This window comes from Candoia aspera, chromosome 2 (genome assembly GCF_035149785.1).
Source record: "Candoia aspera isolate rCanAsp1 chromosome 2, rCanAsp1.hap2, whole genome shotgun sequence".
NCBI lineage: Eukaryota > Metazoa > Chordata > Lepidosauria > Squamata > Boidae > Candoia > Candoia aspera.
The window spans coordinates 19,721,334-19,742,013 of NC_086154.1; the positions used below are offsets into that span (position 1 = coordinate 19,721,334).

Here is a 20,680-nt window from a genome sequence, read left to right on the forward strand (position 1 = left end):
ATCAGGTAAAGAACAAGAAAAATAGACTACTGATGTCCAGAAGAGGAAGACAAACTACAAAAATAAAAACAACCTACAGAGGCTCAGCAGCCACCCTACCCACCCCAAGGCCTGGGAGAACAATCAGGTTTTCAAATAATATTTCAGAATAGGATAGAAAAAGACATTTTCAATTAGAAAATTGAAATATTCTCAAAGCATACCATTTGGGCTGAATGCCGTACTTGGGCCAAAGGCTCATCTCCCAATGGAAAGAAAGTCACTGGCAAGAAAAGTGAAAGGTGCCTCTGGACAGAGGACAGCATGTTCATGCACACAGGCAGCTAAGAAGCTCAGAAGCTAAGCAGGGTTTGATATGCTTACTCCTTGGAGACCACCAGAAAAGTAAAAAGAACAAATAGACGAAAAGAACAATCCCAGAAGAAGGCAGTGGCAAACCACTTGCACTATTGCCAAGAAAACTGCATGGAAATCATCACCAGGAGTCCAGTCTGAATTAAGAGTGTTTTTACTTTTTTATCTTACACTAAGAATCTCCACACTATGCATGGCTTGGATTTGTTCCTTTGCAACTCCTGATCATAAGAAGGATTTTTTTTTTCATGGTCAAAACTATTGTCCAAAGCTAAGCATCGAAGTCAGGCAATTGTCTAGGACAGTGTTTCTCAACCTTGGTGGCTGGGGAATTCTGGGAGTTGAAGTCCACACGTCTTCAAGTTCCCAAGGTTGAGAAACACTGGTCTAGGAATCACGGAAGGGCTCAGAGCCAAACTTCAGACACAGCATACTTCCTGATCCTCCACGTTCTCTGCAGCACTCAGGTGTCTGTTGGGGAGGATGAATTATAGAAGTAACACAAGCATGCGGGGTGTGGGGGGGACTACAATTATCTTGGGCAAAGGGAGTGCCCACTGCAGGCATTTTGTCTGGATTTTCAGAAAAAATAATGTAGAACTAGCTGTTTGGATATTAGATTCAGAAATGAGAATGCACTATGAGCAAAGACTTTTTCTTATGCTGCCTGCATTTCTCCATCTTTAACCCCCTTTTCCCTTGCTTCCTTACTCAGAGCTGGAAGAAACCTATGAAGAAAATGAGAGACTGCTACAAGAGAAAGCAACTGAGTTGGATGGGCTGGAAGCCAAGATGAGGAGCATCTTGAAAGACATCAATGAGCAAATCCAAATCTACAACACTTGCCAATGATTCCCCATCATGTGCTCTCCCGTGTCCATAGTGTAAATCCCACTTACTACCCCCATCCACGTGCTTAAAGCAGCACTGCTTTTGGCTTAGCCTGGCCTAGCTCCAACTACTACATGGAGCACCGATTCCTATGGCCATTCCTTCCCAGTATCTCTTGATAGATCAACATCACCCTGCTCACAACCTCCACTGTGTCAGGAAACACAACACTGCCCCATAACTTTCTTATGAGACTGCTAACATCCAGCACTGGGAATGTCAGTCTGGCAGTACTTGATGCTTTTCTGTTTTTATGCTATTCTTGTTTTCAGTGTTCCACACACAGCAGTATAGGAATCTCCTTCCAATGTGTGGAGGCTTAAACAGAGAAGGATGGTCTAAGAATGGATCAGATGAGGTAGTTACACTGGCATGCATGTTTCACATGACCTGCCTCAACCAGAGTGGCTTACGTTTGTGGGAAAATAAAGACCCAAAGTGGCAATGCTTTTTGCATCATATTACCTTGTTTCTTTGTCTGTTTAAAGCAAGTTTCAATTCTTACAACTGATTCTAGAAGTAGGCTAAGATAATGTTGACACCGTTAGTTTAGACCAGCCTTTCTCAACCTTTTGACCGTGGAGGAACCCTTTAAATATTTTTCAGGCCTTGGGGAACCTCTGCGCATTCAGGCTCAAATATAGGCCACAAGTTACAAAATAATTATATTCATTTCATGGGTAGGCCTCTATATATGCATTAACAGCGTTCTTAAACTAAAAATAAAGAATGAGACTTACCTCTTTAATGTGAAGTTGCCTGAATTTGAAATAATTTTTTAAATAAATGTGATCTCCCAGGCAACCTCTCACAGAACCCTAGGCTTCCACAGAGCCCTGGTTGAGAAACCCTGGTTTAGACAGTAGGGGGCTGGGTAGAATTGATTCAACATGTAGAGATGCAACAGAGTTGAAACTGAAATGTCAAACACGGCCATCATCCAAAATTGGCAATGGTGTAAAGAGGCAGAAACCAGGCAAAGCACAGCGGGAGGGGCAATAGCAGTAGGAAAGCAGTAACTGCTTTGCTGCAGAAGAACCATCATTATTATATCTTTTATAATAAGCCTAGCTAGATCAGATTAGTTTCTGAGAAGCCCACAAAAAAGAAATGAAGGCAACAACTAATTTTGTCAAGCAACTGGCATCCAGGGGCACATTGTCCCTAAAGCTGAAGACTGTATAAAGCCACCACGGCTAAAAGTCATTGAGAGACTTTTCCTCCAAGATTTATTTTAATTTTGCATTCTGGAAACAAATTTGTGAAACACAAGAGGGAAGAATATGCCTTCATATTTTTCTGTAATTGCAGATCCACTTCTTCATATCAGAATGAAGTCAGTGCAACAAAGGTATGCAGAAAAAAATGAGTTTTGCTTTCGGTGATAAAATTCAGCTGAATCTTTAAGCATACTATGCTCAAGTCTGTGACCAGAGATCAGGGGTGTCTACAGGTTAATAAAAAAAGTCAAGATGGTGGCTGTGACGGTTCAATCAAAACGCCATCTGTTTTTTGTGTGTGTTGCACTGATTACAGCGTCACAGCTGCCATCCTGATTTTTCTTACCATAGCCTGTAGGTACCTTTTATCACAAACAAATCTTTTTTTTAATCCATTCAGTCATGTCTGATTCTCAGCGACTGCCTGGACAAGGACCTGCAGTTTTCTTGGCAAGGTTTTTCAGAAGTGGTTTGCCATTGCCTCCTTCTTAGGGCCGAGAGAAAGTGACTGGCCCAAGCTGGCTTTGTGCCTAAGTCAGGACTAGAACTCACTGTCTCCCATTTCTAGCCTGTTGCCTTCACCACTAGACCAAACTGGCTCTCAGTCTAGCCCAACAGTGAAGATTAAAAAACAAACAGGTGTCCCAATGCAGTAACCCTGTGTGCCCCATGATTTGACCATTTTGGGTCCCAAAGGAAACCCAAGATGTGGAAGTTCGAGTCCTGATATCTGATACAGGTAGTCCTCGACTTATGCCAGCAATCGGGGCCAGAATTTCCATTGTCAAGCAATGCAGTCATAAAGCACAACTATGTCGCTTAATGATGGCAATCCCTGCAGTCCAGTTGCCATCGTTAACTGAATCCCATGGCTGTTAGGCGGTGCAACTTCCTGCTGGCCTCCCACAACCAAAGTCAGTGGGGAAGCTGGCAGGAAGTGGCAAGCCCCAGGCTCACAGGCAGGTAAGTGGCTCCTGCCAGGTGGCAGAGGGAGTGGGGGGAGGGGGGAGGGGTGCATGAGAGTGAGAGGGGATGCATGAGAGGTGTGGGCTGGGGAGGGTTGGAGGGTGCATGAGAGGCACCATGCAGGTTGGGGAGGGTGCACAAGGATGGGGGTGCACAAGAGACATTGTGTGGGTTGGAGAGGGTGCATGGGGGTGTGCAAGTAGTGCCATGTGGCACAGGAGGGTGTGCAAGAGGCACCACACAGGTCGACAACAGTGTGCTGGAGGTGCCACATGGGTCGGGGAGGGTGTGTGAGGATGCGAGGGGGTGTGTGAGAGGCACCACCTGGGTCACGGAGGGTGCACAAGGATGCATGAGAGGTGCCGTGTGGGTTGAGGGTGCACAAGGGTGCGTGAGAGGGACTGCAGGTTGGGGAGGGTGCAAGGGGGTTCATGAGAGGCGCCATGCAGGTCAGGGAGGGTCCATGGGGGTGTGAGTGGTTGGCGTGGTGCAAGCCCATTGGGGCTGGGGTCGTAAGTGCGAACAGGTTGCCAAACACCCAGATCATGATCATGTGACCGTGGGGGTATTGGGACAGCCAGAACTCCAAGGACCAGTCATAATCACCATTCAGTGCTGTTGAAACTTCAAAAGGTCACTGAACAAATGGTCGTAAGTCGAAGACTACCTGTATAGCAAACTACCTATACAGCAAAAGTCTGTTATGAATCTGGGTCTGGGTCTTTGAATCTTGACTACACTGAAGAATTTGCAGAAAAGTTTGAAGTAAAGCTAAAGATGTTATCTGTTATACAGTATATGGTCAGGAAACATAGTTTTCAAGCTGTGGATCAAGAAACAATAGTGGCCTCAAACTTCCAGAGGAAGAACTGCGGACTGAAGACAGCTCCACGAAAAGTGGAGCCAATGACCACAGCAAAGAACGAAGAGCCAGCAAGTAGACTGGCTCTTCAAATCTCTCCTGACAAAAAGGTGAAGGGAGATTGCCCACAGGTGCTCCAGACAGTTGCTCCTTGCGAGGAGACCGCAAGACAGCAGTCTCCGGCAGATTTAGACAAGGGAAAAGCCATCTTGCTCAAATTACAGTTGGTGCCTTTGAAAGGATACTAAGTTTGCACACGTTTCTAATCACATTCAGAAATTGCTTATTAACTATTTTTCAGCTATTAGGAACCTTTGGCTCGACAAGTTTTCAAGTACTAGATGAGTTTGCCTTCAACCCTTAATGAAAGAAAGTTTTAACTACTAGCTTAAGAACTTAATTTTTTAAAAAAATAAACAGCAAAAGGTTGATTAAAGCTTTGGTTTTAGAAAGCTTACTACGGACTAAGGGTCCTGACATATTTGAAATAAGATTTTGGCATTAATTATAAAGAATCCTTCCTGTTGGAAATGTTTTTCTTTTGAATGTTTTTAAAAACATAGTAAGATTTTAAAAACTGGAAACTAGAGGGAATTTTCAATTAAAAAATAAACACAAAAACTTGACTAACAGTTCAGAATGGCGTAAAATATTCTAACGCTGGAAATATTGAAGGACACCTTTGAAAAATGGAGTCAGAAGTTAATACTAACGTGAACAGCTATATCTGCCTCTATGGATAGACTGTCTAAAAGATGTTATGGAAGAGGAACAAGTTTTACCTGACAAGATTGAGACTGAGTTGAAAGTGGATTTTCAAATGACAGGCTACAAGAATGATGTTACACTGGACATATGAAAGAAACTGGCTGATGTCTTAATAATTAAAAGGGACCTACAAACAAAAACTCAAAAGAGTGACCTGAATAATTTTTCTATATTGGACTTACAAAAGAGACTTGTTAAAGCTTTGAAGAATCTGGTGAGAAGAGACAAAGAAGAAATGAAAAAAAATTCAAGTTCTACAACATTATTTGAATGGGCTAAAGATTAAGATTGTTAGAAGTAAAAGGAAGGAATATAGAGTTGGTTTATTTGATGGAAGTTAAAAGAGCTATGTTGTTATTTCTGGTAACCCTTAATGGCCTTCTGCTGACATCAGGACTGAAACAAGGATGCTTTATGGATTTGTTCACAGATAAGAGATAGGATATGGGAAGAAGAGATCATTTGTTGTACTTTAAGAAGAAGTGAAAAGTTACTGAACTTGTTTATACTTGTTATGATGAAGGTTGCAAGTCACTTGTTTATATATTTTTTTCTTTACTATATATTTTTTTTTTCTTTGTATTCTTCAGATCTTTCCTTTTTTTCACCTTTGCACCTTTTATTCTTTCAATTTTTTTCTTTTAGTTTGTATTAGTTTTTACTATTACAGTTATAATCTTTAATAAAACTACTTGAAAAACAAAGAGAGAAACAATACTGGCCTAGTCCGTCGGATAGCTCCGTAACAGAAAATCTGTAACTGAATTTCAATTACGTATTATATTAGGACACCAGGTCGGGCCAGTTGCCGCACAATACCCGAGTGTAAATTAAAGCTTTGTGTCCCCAACCCTCTTCTAACAGAGCAGTTGCCATGGGAGCCCTCTATGACGTCACGAGGACGAAGGCGTTCTTTGCTCTTCCTTTCCTTCTCCTCTGCACCGACCGCGATCACAATTCCCGGGGTCACATGACGCTTGGTTGACTGGGGATAGGAGGGGGCATCTCTCCGCGCGCCATCGTAGCCATCGCCTCCCCCTCTGTGTCACGTGGCTGCGGCGGTACCGGTTTCCGGAAACACGTCACGAGCACGGGCCTGGATCCTCTTGAGTCTGCCCGTTCGGAACTTCGTTTTGAAACGAAACCAAGCCAACCGCGGGGGCGGGGAGTCGCCGGGGCCTGCAGGTGGAGGGGGCCGGTGAGTGACCGGGGGCGGGGCGGGTCTGCCGGGGAGGGGAAGGGGAGTCCCGGGGGAGGACTGAAGTGCGAGGCGGAGGGCGGGGCCTGGGAGTCTGCGGAGGGGCCCTAACCCGGGAGGGGTTTCTATGGGGACGAGGGGCGCTGGCGCGACTTAGGTGAGTGAGAGCGGGACGCCTTGGCGGCCTTTCCTCTTGGGCCTAGCGGGAACCTCCTTCGCTGCTTGCGGCGCGCATTTGGTTTGCGGGTCGTCACTTTAAAGGCGCTCAGCGTCCTTCGCACGGGTGGCGGCCTGCTAATCCCCCCCGTCGCCGCCGCCTCTTTGCACGCGTGCTGCTGGCGCTTAGCCATGTGGGCCCCCGGTGCCAGATGGCGTGGGACCACCCCAGTTTCCTGGGGCGGAGAAACGCCCCTTCCTGCCCACGCTCCGGGGTTCAGCAGCGCCTCAGCTGCAAAAGAGCCTTTGCTCATCCTTGCAAGAAAGTGTGGCGGCCCGAAGAGAGGTCTTTCTGGGACAATTCTGATAGGGTGCTGGGGAGGAGGGCTTGGGGCAAACCGAGTAACGTTTACTGTTCCTTTTGGATAAAGCCCTCTAGGAGCAGGTGATAGGGAGCCTGGTGGTAATGGATGCTAATCGGAGGAGAGGCTGAAGTACGGGGAATTCGCCTTTTGTACCTCTGCTTCCTGTAATGAAATGAAGAGATCAGATACTCAGAAGACTGTCATACGCAAACTTTTAATGAAATGTGTTTTGCAACTTCAATTCAGATCTCAAACCTCTACTGAATTTGAAATTTCATTTAGGACTGCAGAACCCTGTGGCTGCAAAAAGAAAACTCTGGAAGCTTAGTTGTTCTTTTAGGTGGTAATGATGTTTGTTACTGTATGCTAAAGATAGGTTTAATGTGAGGCAAGTTTAACATTGACTAAGGCTGTTATGCTGTACTCCCAGATGCATTCTTTTTTTTTACAGTAATTGCATTAAAAATTATAATTGCAACAATAAAAACTAATACAAACTAGAAAAAAAAGAAAAAAAATAGAAGATACAGCGAAGAAAAAAGAAAAATAGAAAAGAAAGAAAAAAATAATATAATAATATAATAAAGAAAAAGAAAAGAAATATATAAAGAAATGACTTCCCCCTTCATCACAAATATAAACAATTTTAGTAACTTCTTAATTTCTCTTAAAATACAACAAATGAGCTCTTCTTCCAATATCCCATCTCTTACCTATAAACAAATCCTTAAATCCTCGTTATTTTTTCCAACATGGCATACTTGTCTGGATATCATAATCTAGATTTCATAGACTGATATATGGAAAGATAATCTTTTCATATTGTCCAATCATATTTTTCAATGATGGAAAATGAAAAGTGGAAAAATATTTTGAAAATAAAATGGGAGCTCCTTGATACATAAGTGTTAAAAGTTTCTTCTGATTTAATTGGCAAAAAGGATATGATCACAAGACAGCATATTTTGTTTTCTAAAATTAATTTAGCTAGGTACCAGTAGGCTATGTAAGATATTGGATGGGAATTCTGGGAGTTTAGTTCTAACAGGCACGGAAGACACCATGTTAGGGCTATTCTAACGTGCACAGTCCTGTCTGAAACCCATGGCCGCCTTTCTCTTGTTCCAAACAATTTCTGCTTCTTGAGGCTTACATTTCTCAGTTGGATCAACATTTGAAATTAAAAACCAGAAGTTTGTTATTGGTTCCCTTAAATATTGATTGATCCCTGTACCTTATCTTCCCTGGAAAAAGCATGGGTATGGGTTGTCCCCATCTTCTGCTGGTAGTGCCTTCTTTTGTTCAGGCAAGGATTTTCTGCATCCTGTGTTATAGCTGTTGCCTTAGACATTTTCTTAGCCCTTAGTCACAGACTTCTTGGGAGTGGTTTGGGCATGTTAACCTCAGCATTTCGCTAAAAGGAAATGTCAGTACATTATTTCTTTTTGTTTAGTTTGGGATTGCACGTGCCAGATCGTTACTTCAGAAATTAGCATTGCCATTTAAATTGATAGAAAGACAACTGGGTGTCAGTTACATAGAGGGAAACACCTTGATCAGTCCTGTAGGAAATTCACAGCTTGTTTCTTGTGATTCTTGAGAAGTACTACATGAATTTGAATGATATTTTCCACAAAAGAATTCCCAGACTTTGTTTGTTTGCTACATACGAAGAATGCAAAATTAGTGTGGAAAATACCCTTTGAGGGCTCTTATATTCTGCTCATTAGCATAATATAAATCTGGAAAATAAAATAGATAATTTTGGCTTCATCACATGGCAGCCTAATCTTTTTCTCTTTGTTCTGAGCAAATGCTGGAGACTGAAATTGAAAGTGACATTTGGCAGATAGAATCCTGTGCTGTCTAAAGGGACACCTGTACTATGCTGGCAGGGAATGGGACTAGACTTGAGCTTGGAGCTCAGCAAGAAGCCTGCATTGCCCACCTTAGCCAGTCAAAGAAAGCTGAGATTCTCTGGGTACCGCTTCAGAGATGTTTATGATATGGTTCAGTGCCAAGCTAATGAGTATTTAAGGTATAGCTAACCTATTAAATACACTGCATTATAATAGGGGAAAAATAGTGGGGGAGTGCTATAAATGCAAAGACATGAAGGACTTTCTGTGATTTTTTGTTTGTTTGTTTGTTTTAAAGCCAGCTTCTGCTCCCATTCATATCAGTTCCATAGCAGCAACAACATCCCATCTGGAAACTAACTATCTTGCACTCAGCTGCTCTGAGTTTAACTAATACTGTAATGGAAAGGTATCATATCACAGCAAACTGGCTCATGATGGCTGAGGCACCATTAGTCCTCTTGCATTCTCTCTCAGATGATTTTCTACGTCGACTGCTTTTGTGGGGGCTGTAGTCATACTCTGTCAAATAAAATCCACATCACAAAATGCTCTTCTTTTGCAGTTATTCCTAAATCGAGCTAAGGCTTCATTAAGGATTATTGCCCTTACTGTTCAGTAGTATTAAATCTCAAGCAAAAGCATCATGCTTCAGTTTCTGCTGAAAGCTTGTTGTAGTTGTGGACCGTGATGCTAGTTTGTGTGCAGTTTTGGTAGCTTCACCTCGAAAGGAATATAGGTTCAGAGGAGGGCAACTAAGACAATCAAGGGGCTGCAGCAGCTTCCCTATGAGGAAGCATTGCAGCATTTGAGGATTTTTAGTCTAGAAGGTGGTGAATAAGAGGGGACGTGATTGAGGTATACAAAATTATACATGGTGTAGATGAAGTGGTCAAGGAGCAGCTGTTTTCCCCTTTCCCAAAACGTTAGAACCAGAGGTCACCCTATGAAATTGGATCCTGGAAGAATCAGGACAAACAACCTCCCAGAGTCCCCCTTTTAGGGGGAGATGGTCGGTGATAGAAATGTGAATAATAAATAAAACAAAAGGAAATTTTTTTTACACAATGCATAACAAACTTTGGAATTTGTTACCATGAGATATGCTGCTGGCTGCCAGCTTGGGTGGCTTCAGAAAAAAGGTTGGACCAATTCATGGAAATCATGGGGATCAGTGGCTATTAATTTTGAGGGCAGTGGGACTACCTTTGAAGACTACCTGCTGGGAGACTAGAGGGCTTCCATGTGCCGTTAGTTGGCCACTGGGAGAACAGACTGCTGGACTAGGTGGGCCAGGGGTTTGATCCAGCAGGGCCCGTTTTGTGTTCTTTTATAGCCTCAATATAGTTTCTACCAGCTCAGGGTTTTGCCCTTGCTTAATTTGCCATAAATAATCTGACAATCCCTCCATGTGTCTCCAGGCATTTGTTCCTTGCCAGAGAGATTTACCACAAAGAATCGCCAAGATAGCTGGCTCGGGAAGAAAACGTCGCACCCCTGACCCAGAGTCTGTCACCGACCCCGGTGGGCTGTTTGTCTCCTCCAAACGGCTGAAAATGTCCAGTAGTGCCAGCGTCCCTGGTCAGAGGAGAACAGCTCGGGGAGTGGATGATGCAACTAATAAGAAGAAGCAAAAGGATCGGGCCAATCAGGAAAGCAAGGAAGGCGAGAAACCAGCTGGCAGTGACTCAAAGAAAGGTATGACTTTACACCATAGGGATCTGTCACTGCATTTATAAATTAAATGGCATGTATTACCAAGACCTGGCCAGGTTCGGAAGCTGCCCAGGGGGTGTTATGTGAGTGGCTTCTAGTGAATCCTTCATTGCGTGAGGGGGTTGTTCCTTTGCCTCTTAAGGAGGCCTTGGTTTGCCCCCTCCTCAAAAAACCATCACTGGACCCAACTGTACCAGACAATTTTTGTCCTGTATCTAACCTTCCCTTTTTAGGGAAGGTGGTGGAAAAGGTGGTCACACAACAGCTGCAGAGGAGTCTGGATGAAACGGATTATCTGGACCCCTTTCAGTCAGGATTCAGGCCTGGGTATGGGATGGAAACAGCATTGTGCACTTTTAGATGATCTCTGGTGGGGGTGGGATGGAGGTTATATGTCCATCCTAACTCTGCTTGATTCTCAGCAGCCTTCAATACCATCGACCATGGTATCCTTCTGGATCGGCTCCGGGGATTGGAGGTGGGTGGCACAGTATTGTGCTTGTTCTCCTCCTTTCTCCAGGGTTGATACCAGTCAGTGAGGAGGAAAGATCCCGCCCTCAGCCCTTACTGTGTGGGGCTCTGCAGGGTTCGGTGCTCTCTCCAATCCTTTTCAACATCTACATGAAGCCACTGGGTGAGCTCATCTGTTGCCATGGGCTGAGGTATCATCAGTATGCTGATGATACCCAATTATACATCTCTGCCCCTGGCAAATCAAGTGATGCTGTTGATGTCTTATCACGGTGCCTAGAGGCAGTGAGGGTCTGGATGGAGGACAGCAGGCTTCAGCTGAACCCTGGCAAGATTAAGTGGCTCTGGGATTTTGGGCCTGCCGATTCTGAGACTGTGCCATCTTTGGTACTGGTTGGGGTTGCAGTGCCCCAAACAGACCTGGTGTGCAACCCCAACCTCCTGGACCTGTGACCCCTGCTCAAAGAGCAGGTGGCAATCATGGCTAGGAGGCCTTTGCACAACTTCATGTTGTGCACCAGTTATGCCCATTCCTGGATCAGGAGGCTCTGCTCACGGTCACTCATGCTCTGGTCACCTCCTGGATGGACTACTGTAATGCACTCTACATGTGGCTGCTCTTGAAGAATACCTGGAAGCTTCAGCTGGTGCAGAATGTGGTGGCGTGGGCAGTTATATGTGCCCCTTTATAAATATGATAGATAGCTAGATAGCTGCCTGCTGGTACTGATCATGTAGAACCAATGGTGTCTCTAAGCCAAGGCTCAGAAAATATAAGCGTACCTAATGATTAGGATTGGAAAAGTAGTTTTCATTCTTCAGATATCACTGTTACTTATCTTTCGTTTGGCCCATACAGGCCTGGCTCATGTATTAAACAAAGTTGTAATACAGTTCATGTGTTTTTGTCTTAGAGTGGTATATGATCCACTTCACATGTGCAAATCAGACCATTTTTGCTTTCTTAACAAACTGGTAAAAAAAGAATCCTGGCTTAGTATTAGGTGCAAACCAGGCCACAGTTGCTATGTAAAATCCAAGCATGATGTTTCCTTTTCTCAAAAAAAAGTGAAGTTGGATTTCATGCAGAAAATGTATACTATAGCATTATCCTGGATTGATTGATGAAAAATAACTACATTGGGTACATAATTACAAATTTGCAGCAGATGCTGAAAGAAAAAATGCACACTGAGTCACTGTTAAAAATATTTAAGACAGACTTTCCAACCTGGTTATAACTAGTACTGAGGATTCTGAAAATTGAAGCCTGCACACCTGGAGGACATCAGGTTGGGGTAGAGGTGCATAAAAAGTGTATGAAAGAATAGCTGATTTATGTTGTGTGAAATTGAATATGCAGATATAAAAACAGAGGGATGGTGGTGGAGGATGCTGTATTTGTCAAAAAAAACATTTTCCTGTGAAAGTTATTTGGAGGAAAGATTTGCAAGGAGAGAATAGAATCCTATAGAGAGAGAATAAAATGCTATTTTAATTCTTTTAAGACTGATGGGCACATTTGGAATTTTCAGAGCATGGTAGAGGCATTCTCATAAAAGAATTAGCCATATTTAAGAATGACTTATCACTAAACACCAATCAATCAGAAAGCAGGCCAGTAAAGTTGTTCCTCACCACGCACTATGGCATGAATGTTTTCTTCCATCTTGGTTTATTTTTGGGCAATGGTGAGGGAAGGGTCCACTTCCAAAGAAAGCTGTGAACCATGCCACCATTTCATAAGAATGTTTTTAAGATCTAGGTAGGGCACAAAGCATTACTGGAAACAGAGGTTATGCTTGAGCTAGCATTACAGCATGTTAGCTTCCTATTTATTCATTTTAACTAGATAATTTTTTTTTTTTTTAATCATGTGAACTTGAAGTCTACCAAGGAAAGTATTGGATGCCATATAGGAAACCCACAATTTAGAGCAATTTTAGGTAAGAAACAGAGAGAAGGCTAGCAAGCACGAAACAGTTAATTTTATTTTGCATCAAAGTAGGTGGAATCCAGTGGACCTCACTTCCTGGCAGACCACAGGCATTCAGGAAACATAGAGCAAACACAGAGCATTCTCTGCTCCACAGGCACTTGGTTCTTATTATAAATGAATGGGTGGGCTTTTAGCCACAAGGATAGGTTGCCTTAGCTCTCTAGATTTTGACTACCTTTTTTTTTTTTTTTTTGCATAAAGAAATTTTGCGGCAGTTGGAGATTTTTAGTTTGGAAAGGAGGTGGGTGAGGGGAGACATGATATTGCTATAGACAGTCATTCATAGTATGGAAAATGTGTTGACAAATGTTTCTTCTGTCACAATATTAGAACTCTGGGTTATCTACTAAAGCTAATATGGAGAGATTGGGACTGAGAACTACTTCTGTACTGTACACAATGCACTGTTAAACTTTGGAATTAGCTGCCATCAGAATGTGGTGATTGATATTAATTTAAAGGTGATTGGAGATACGGAGTACCAGTGTATCAGTGGCTACTGGTTTTAGTGGCTCTTTACGACCTCCAGGATCAGAGGTAGCATACCTTAAATAACAGCTGCTAGAGAACAAGAGAGGAGAAGGCTGTCATTCTCCTGTTCATATCTGTGAATTTTTTCAGTATATTTGGTTGCCTGCTATGTGACAGAGAATGCTGGACTCAGTGAGTCAGTGGCGTGATTCAGCAGCAAGGTTCTTACGAAGCTAGTTTAAAAAGCCAGAAAGTGGTTGCACTTGGCTAACCGTAGGACAGTGGTCTTGATTCCTAGCTTGTCCATCAAATGAGATTAGAGATTGGGTTTGGAGTCTGCAACTCACAACTCCGTGATGTTTTTCCTGCTGCTTCTCTTCTGCTGCAAAATGGGAGATAAATTCTGGTACTGGTAATGTGAACCAGACAACAAAATAGGATAAGAAGAATATGGTGAAAGATCATGAGGAACAGACTAAGATTTCAGTGATTGCTAAACAATATTTGCAGCTGTACAAGCAAAAGACTTGAATGGCACACTAATCCATAATGTATTTTTGTTTCATTTTTTTCCCTCCGATGTATAAAGCCGGCTAATTGTATTTACTCAATTACTGTGGTTAAGGCAAATCTGGCTTACTAAGGTGTGCACAAACCATCCCTGTGGCCTTGGGAAAAATGTTACTGATACTCTTGATTAGGTTTAGAATGGATAAGGCACCTCGAGCATGATAGCGGGTTTGCTAAGGAATTCGATCTGGAGTCTGCAGGAAGGTGCAGAGAAATCCAGTTCAAGTTGATTGGGGTGGTGGTGGTAGAAAGTTTACCTTTTTAACTTTAATTTTATAATTGTTAACCTGAGAAGTGTTTTTAAACACAATTCATATTCCTGTTGATAACAACCATCGTGAGGGAGAGAACTTTGCTCTTATGAGTAGAACGTTCTTATTTATAAACATTGCAAGTAGGGAGGAATATGCTAGCTGGCCTAAAAGTACTGTCATCCTCTTTGCTCTTTTGTGGCCTTCCTTCACGGCTTTGTGACAAAAGAAACAGGTGAGGGGTTGTACCAGCTCTGTAGCTGCCTGTGTTCTCTGTTAAACTGCAGCCTTTTAGTGGTATGATGGAGCTGTTGGTAGAAACTAAAGCCTTGCTGTCAGGTCTGCCCCATGATCTCCATAATGCTTGTACCAGCCACCCAGTGAAATATGTTTCAAGGTGTATATTTTCTCTTTGTTGCAGACTCTTTTCGTGCATGCATTGTAACTGTGCAGTGATTAAGAGGGAGGCAAGGCTAAATTCTTTCGTTAAGGTGTTGATGTCATAATGTGACGTGAAACCTAACATTTGTTGCTGCAGGCCAGACAACCAGACAGAGAAAGTGAAAATTCCTTAAAGCAGAGGTGTGGATTAAAACTCCAAGCGTTGCTGCTCATTGACCTATCATTGGGACTGATGAGAGATGGAGTCCACAACAACGGGGAAGACCACAGAGTCCTTACCCTGCTTTAAGCCTTGTCTGGCTTGTTAAATTTTTCTCTTTGTTGCCTTTTTTGCCTCCCTTTTGGCTTGTGCAAGTTCCTTATTCAGGCAGCAGTGGATAGTTCTATGAAAGTACTCTGGTTAAAATATAAACTGTAATATATGAATGCCCGGTTTCAAAGTTAGGAACAGAAAAATCCTTTGTTCACATGGTTCATAGCAAAACAGCACATCTCTGTATTTGTTTGATCACCAGAGCCTTTTCCTAGCCTGAATCTGGTAGAGCCCAGTTGGCACAGGGAATCTGTGGAGGGTAAGTCAGAAGAATGCATAACTAAATGAAGCTCAAGCCACCTAATTTGTTCTCATGTGTTGTCTTACCATTGTCTTATCCCTCTGGCATAAGGATTAATTCCCTAACAATCTCTAGAAGTCTTAACAGCCTGGCAAGCTGTAGAAGAAACATGACAAAGAAATAGGGATTTGTAGTCATAAAGATAAAGCTGTGTTCCTGCTTGATTAAAGTAGGGATGACCCTATTACTGATTCTCATGATCTGTGGAAAGCACGTTCTAAGACCAGCTAAGGGCAAGAGGACATGAGGTCAGTGCACAACAGAGCCCGAATCCTCTGTTTTCTCAATCATGGGTGAATGGGATATCATTGAGGGATCTCTCTCTTTCTTCATATCAAGGCTTGGGTGTGATTGAATCAGGATGCCACACTGTTTCTTGGCAGATGACATCCTCATGTGATTTGAGCCAGAGACTGAGTAAATATTTAGTGTTTTGAGTTTATCTAGTGTTCAGTGTTTGGTGATTCATGTACATGATTTCCATAACCCACACAGTCCTGTCTGATGTTGGCCTCTAGCAGTCCCTTTGAGTTAGGAAGCTTAGGAGGGCATCAGAGGGCTGGGAAGGAAGAGTCATCATGACTAGAAACCTATAATGTGCTCTGGCACAAAGGAGAAGATGGTGGTATCTGCTGTTATTGCCATGATTCCTAGAAAAGCCACCCAAAGACATGACCACGACCAGTAGCCACCCCAGATATGAGATAAAACTGGGAAAGTGATTACCTAAAGACATCTAGTAAGTTCATAGCTAAGTTGGGGTACTCTGTGAAATGGACTGCAGTGACTCACAGAGGCGCTTAACCATTGAGTTGCAGTAATTCCAATATATTGTTTAGTGCGCTGTTATTGAACATTGGTTTTTAATTTTTCCCGCAATTGCTAATGGTTTGCCATTGTAACATTCTGTGTGGCAGTGATTTCTCTGTGTTAATTATGCTACGGATCAAAAAAAATGCACCTTGCATACTGTGTTACTAACTATCCATAGTCTGTTTTGTGTTTTCTTTTTCCCCTTTTGGGAGGTTAGCTGTTACTTACCACTCACAGATAAGAGACTGACATTGTTTATTTCTTAGATCTGCAGCTGGAGTGGAAGCAGAATGCTGACGAGGTTATTGTGAAACTGAATTTGGGCAGCAGGATCCCCAAAGTGGAGGAAGTGGATTCATCTTTCACAGATACCAGTTGTATCGTCAAGTTACCTGGTATTAATTCTTTCCTTATAGATAGAGTTTTTAATTAGCATTGCAAAGAAGAAATAGTTTCTCCTCCAAAAAAAAAAACTTCCTTTATTCAGTTTCTGGTCACCAGCAGCAGTAGATAAATAAAAATCCCTTTCTTGAAGCAGGCAAAATAGGAGAGCAGCTTTACTGTGCTAGATGCGTGGGTCATGCAAGGAATACCCCAGCTGTTCCAGGGATAGAAAGGCCGTCACCTAGCTCTTTCTGCAACATATGACTTAGATGTTCATGGGCTGTGAGAAATCAGTTAGCAAGCAGGAAATATATTGTCAAGGGAAATAAGCAGTTTTGAAAAGGAGCATTTATGACTTTTCTGAATAATGTTCTTTATTACAAAGCTCTGCGTAAAGGGGACTGAGAATACCTAGAACAGTGTTTCTCAACCTTGGCAACTTTAAGATGTGTGGACTTCAGCATGGCTGGCTGGGGAATTCTGGGAGTTGAAGTCCACACATCTTAAAGTTGCCACAGTTGTGAAACACTGAATCACTATTGTGTGCTTCAGGTGCCAGGGATGTTGGGAGAATTTTCCATCTAGCTAAAACAGAGGCACATAACCTGCAGCCCCTGGGCTCTCTCTGCTCTCTGAAACCGGCAGTTGCAGCTAAGTTGTAACTTGCAATATGATAGAAGAGGGAAATGGCAATTATTTATATTGGTTGATTGATTATATGCCAGCAAGTCAGCATTGGCTTTTAGCAACCACATAGATAGATTTCCTCCAGGAGGATCTGTTCCCAATCTGATTCTTCAGGTCTTCTAATGGTGCACCCATCACTGCTGTAATTGAATCCATCTATTTGTCACTGGTCATCCTCTTCTCTTTCTTTCCCAACAGTATAGATTTCTCCAGAGAGCTAGGTCTTTGCATAATGTGTCTGAAGTATGATGAAATGTTCATATTATCTGTGCTTAATTTAACTGAAATGCAGTTTTTGTTCTGGCCCCATTTAATTCTCTGTCCTTTCCCCCATGATTCAAAGGACAATACAACCCTCAGCTTGACAAAAAAGAAAACCTCATATTAAAAGAACCTTTTTTGTTGCTGCAGAAAAAACAGGGGTAATGAGAAATCAAGGCTTTATTATTTCTGGTGCTTATTCTTAAATATCTTTAAAATAAAATTAAAATCTTAGGAGATGTAACAAAGTATTTTAGGCTTTTTTTAGCAGCTGTTTCATAGCTGAATCCTGATCTTTTAAAAAAACCCTATTTTTAAAACTTCCATCTTATAGCAAATAAAGGAGATCAGACATCTGGAGCCTCTGGAAGAAGCTGAGAATAGTAATCATCAAACATTCTAGAAACATAAATTTATTACAAAGGAACATAAATGTGATCGATCATGATTTGGAGAACAAAACACAGCCTCTTTTTGTAACCCACCAGTTAGCAGGATCCTGCGAAGCTTAGATTTTCATTCATTAAAACAGAGTATGCCATTGAGACATAAAAATAAATCTTCATATTGCTCATTATCTTTGCTATTAAAACATGTTCAGCACACAGAAAGTAACAACATGTCAGTGCTCCAGGAACAAAATTTACTTGGCTCAATTGTTGTTATTCAGAAGTTCCAGTTAACTTCTCACTCCCATACAATATGAATAAATTGTGTTTGCCATAATGTAATAGTGAAGTATCTATGCGCAGGTTCCTTTCTAATGCAAAATGTTATAGTGATGCAATGGAGAAAGGTTCTAAAGCTTGTATTTCACGAGGAGAGCAAGATATCATCTGGCTTATATCAGAAAATGTGATTTCATAGTGCATCTCATCAGGTCAGCTAGCCACTGACTGACTTGCCCTACAGTGGAGCAGTACTGTGGTACATATTCCTTATTCCTAAACCATCAGAGAAGAACCCTGTCTGTTATGCCCTGTCTCCTCCCTCAGATGGCCGCCAGTGGAGTTGTGAATTCTTTGAGGAGATAGAAAGTTCCTGCACGAAACTCCAGTACAAGAAAAGCAATATCTTACAGTTGGTGCTGCCAAAGAAGATCCCATTGCACCACTGGACTTCACTCTCAGTAAGCTTCATTCATTTGTCCTATTTTGTTGATCCTTTCCCAAGACCTTGAACTCTAGCAAGATTGGGTCAAATCAGCCCTGGGCCATCTTCTCCCTGTAGGACTGCTCTAGAGATTCCTCACTTGCTCTCAGGGTCAGTGGTCTCTACAGTCATTCTCTGCCTGTAGCTGGCATTTATATGTATCTTGTAAGCATGATGAGCTCAGTCTGATGGGAACGTGTTCCTTATTCACTATATTTGTTTTGGACTTGATTTATTGCCCTTTTCCCCCCAGAAACGCTACAAGGATGGTTCAAGGGAACAGCCAAAGAGGGTTGCATGTAAGGAGAATGGCAAAGAGAAGGCCCTTTCTGTTGGGGAAGTTTCTGAAGAACCCCAGCCTGATGGTGCTGTAGAGCTAAGCAAACGAGACCCATCTCACCCAAAGCCAATTTTTGGAAGAAATGACGTTGTAGGAGGGAGGAACCCTGTCAGACCAGGACTGCCAGCTGGACTCAGTTCCAAGGCAGTGTGTATCAAAGCCAGCTTGTCTGAGGAGGAAAGGAATGGCAGAAGCGTGGGGTGCACTGGGCTCTCTGAGAAAATTGGCAATCAAAGGACTGGCCGAGTCGCTGAGGGAGCTGCCCGGTTGAACCCAAAGGTGAGAAAAAAGGGGTGGGGTTTGCTGTCTTTTGACCCAAGGTTGGGATCAAAGATTCATCCTTGAAGCATATGCCAAAAGAAACATTGGGCGTACCTGCTGTCAGAGGAAGGGCCCCCCCTAGTGAGGAAAAATGGGGTGCTTATTAAACATGCAAACCTGCATCTCACAGTGGATTTAGTTTTTTTTTCCTCCACTGGTTGTTATTGCTTAACTTTGAGAGCAGAAATACTGTTTGGCCATTGCCAAGTTTCACAACTCTTCTGCCAACAAGACTTCTTTTTGTATTGAGAGAGAATAGACTGGAAATTACCATAGCCCAGATTTTCTATTTAATCTTGAAGGGAAGTTCAAACTGGCCCAACTGCTTCGGCATTTTTATTTATTTATTTATCTATCTATCTATCTATCTAATTTATCCCCGCCCATCTCCCGTCGGGGGACTCTGGGCGGTTTACAACAATCGATTAAAAACCATAACCACAAATACACAGAATAAAATACAGTAATAAATAATATAAATAGAGGTAAAATAAAGAATCCAAGTGGTGAAGAATCTAAAACAGTCCAAGTGTGGGAGGAATGGTCTATAGCAACCATCCCCATGTAGATTTTTAATTGCTCTGTGGAGTTTTATCACCCTGCTTATCAGGATAGGCTTTGTATAATCCTTACTGCGCTGCAGCTCTACTTAAGAGAGCAGTAGTGGATTCTATTTTGATGGTTCCATCAAAGGAAAAAAATAAAGCAGTAAGACAAATACAAAGAAAGGTATGTTCTTGGGTATCTGGTTTTAATTTCCTGGATGAACAACCGAAGCCTCTGTATGTCGTCTCAAAATTTTGGGTGCAGCTTCCAGACTCCATTCAGAAGTTGCTGTTGATTTGTAACTTTCAGGGAGATACCAGGTGAAGTGTCTTTGGAGTTGTGCCTAACTCTTGCTGATGTCAAAGTACTTGGCAAGTGCTGAAGAGGTTTACAATTGCTTCCTTCCAGGATGGGGGAGCGGGGTGTGGGAGCTTCCCAGTTGTGATATTTCCTGGCATCTCCCACTCGAACAGTGACCAATCCCTCTTAAAATTTTCAGCTAAACAGTAAAAGATGTTAAAAATGCGGAGAGTAATCTTAAATTAATTAAATTAAATTAAAATGTGTTTAAATAATGAAATTAACATTAAATCAAACAATTTTTGGCCTGGCTTGTCCTCATTAGTCCTTAGTATTGCCACTCAGAGGTCAAATACAGCTTTTGGTCCCCCCAAAAGTGTCCTTGCCTCTACTAGGCAATCTTTTGTTTGATCTTTTGGGGCTAGAAGGCATGTTTAAGAGAGCCAGTTTGATCTAGTGGTTAAGGCAATGGGCTAGAAACCAGGAGACCGTGAGTTCTAGTCCCGCCTTAGGCATGAAAGCCGGCTGGGTGACTTTGGGCCAGTCACTCTCTCTCAGCCCTAGGGAGAAGGCGGCAAGGGCAAACCACTTACGAAATCTTGGCAGGAAAACTGCAGGGACTAGTCCAGGCAGTCGCCAAGGATTGGACACGATTGAACAGCCTCCCCCCCCAAAAGACATGTTTGGGATTTTGAAAACTGTTATGTGTGAAGCTACAAGGTGGCCATTGATTGGCAAGACAT

General features: G+C 42.5%; 2 protein-coding genes across 8 annotated transcripts in view; both read left to right on the plus strand.

The window, feature by feature from the left end:
* Positions 1–1,699, plus strand: part of LAMB2 (laminin subunit beta 2) — a 53,841-nt gene extending 52,142 nt beyond the window's left edge. For both annotated transcript variants that reach the window (XM_063291451.1, XM_063291452.1), the window contains one exon: positions 1,070–1,699. In XM_063291451.1, coding sequence (XP_063147521.1) covers positions 1,070–1,206 — 137 coding nt within the window. In that variant the 3' untranslated portion in view covers positions 1,207–1,699. The remainder of the gene's footprint in view (positions 1–1,069) is intronic.
* An 8,092-nt stretch (positions 1,700–9,791) lies between these two features.
* Positions 9,792–20,680, plus strand: part of USP19 (ubiquitin specific peptidase 19) — a 41,846-nt gene continuing 30,957 nt past the window's right edge. Inside the window, exons 1-5 of one of the 6 annotated variants that reach the window (XR_010067073.1) lie at positions 9,792–10,337; positions 15,035–15,091; positions 16,213–16,341; positions 18,274–18,407; positions 18,684–19,049. Coding sequence is in view for 5 of the 6 variants with exons in the window: in XM_063291455.1 (XP_063147525.1) it covers positions 10,049–10,337; positions 15,035–15,091; positions 16,213–16,341; positions 18,274–18,407; positions 18,684–19,049 (975 nt within the window). In the remaining variant the exon portion in view is untranslated. The remainder of the gene's footprint in view (positions 10,338–15,034; positions 15,092–16,212; positions 16,342–18,273; positions 18,408–18,683; positions 19,050–20,680) is intronic. The other 5 variants (XM_063291455.1, XM_063291454.1, XM_063291457.1 and 2 more) reach the window with 5 other exon arrangements.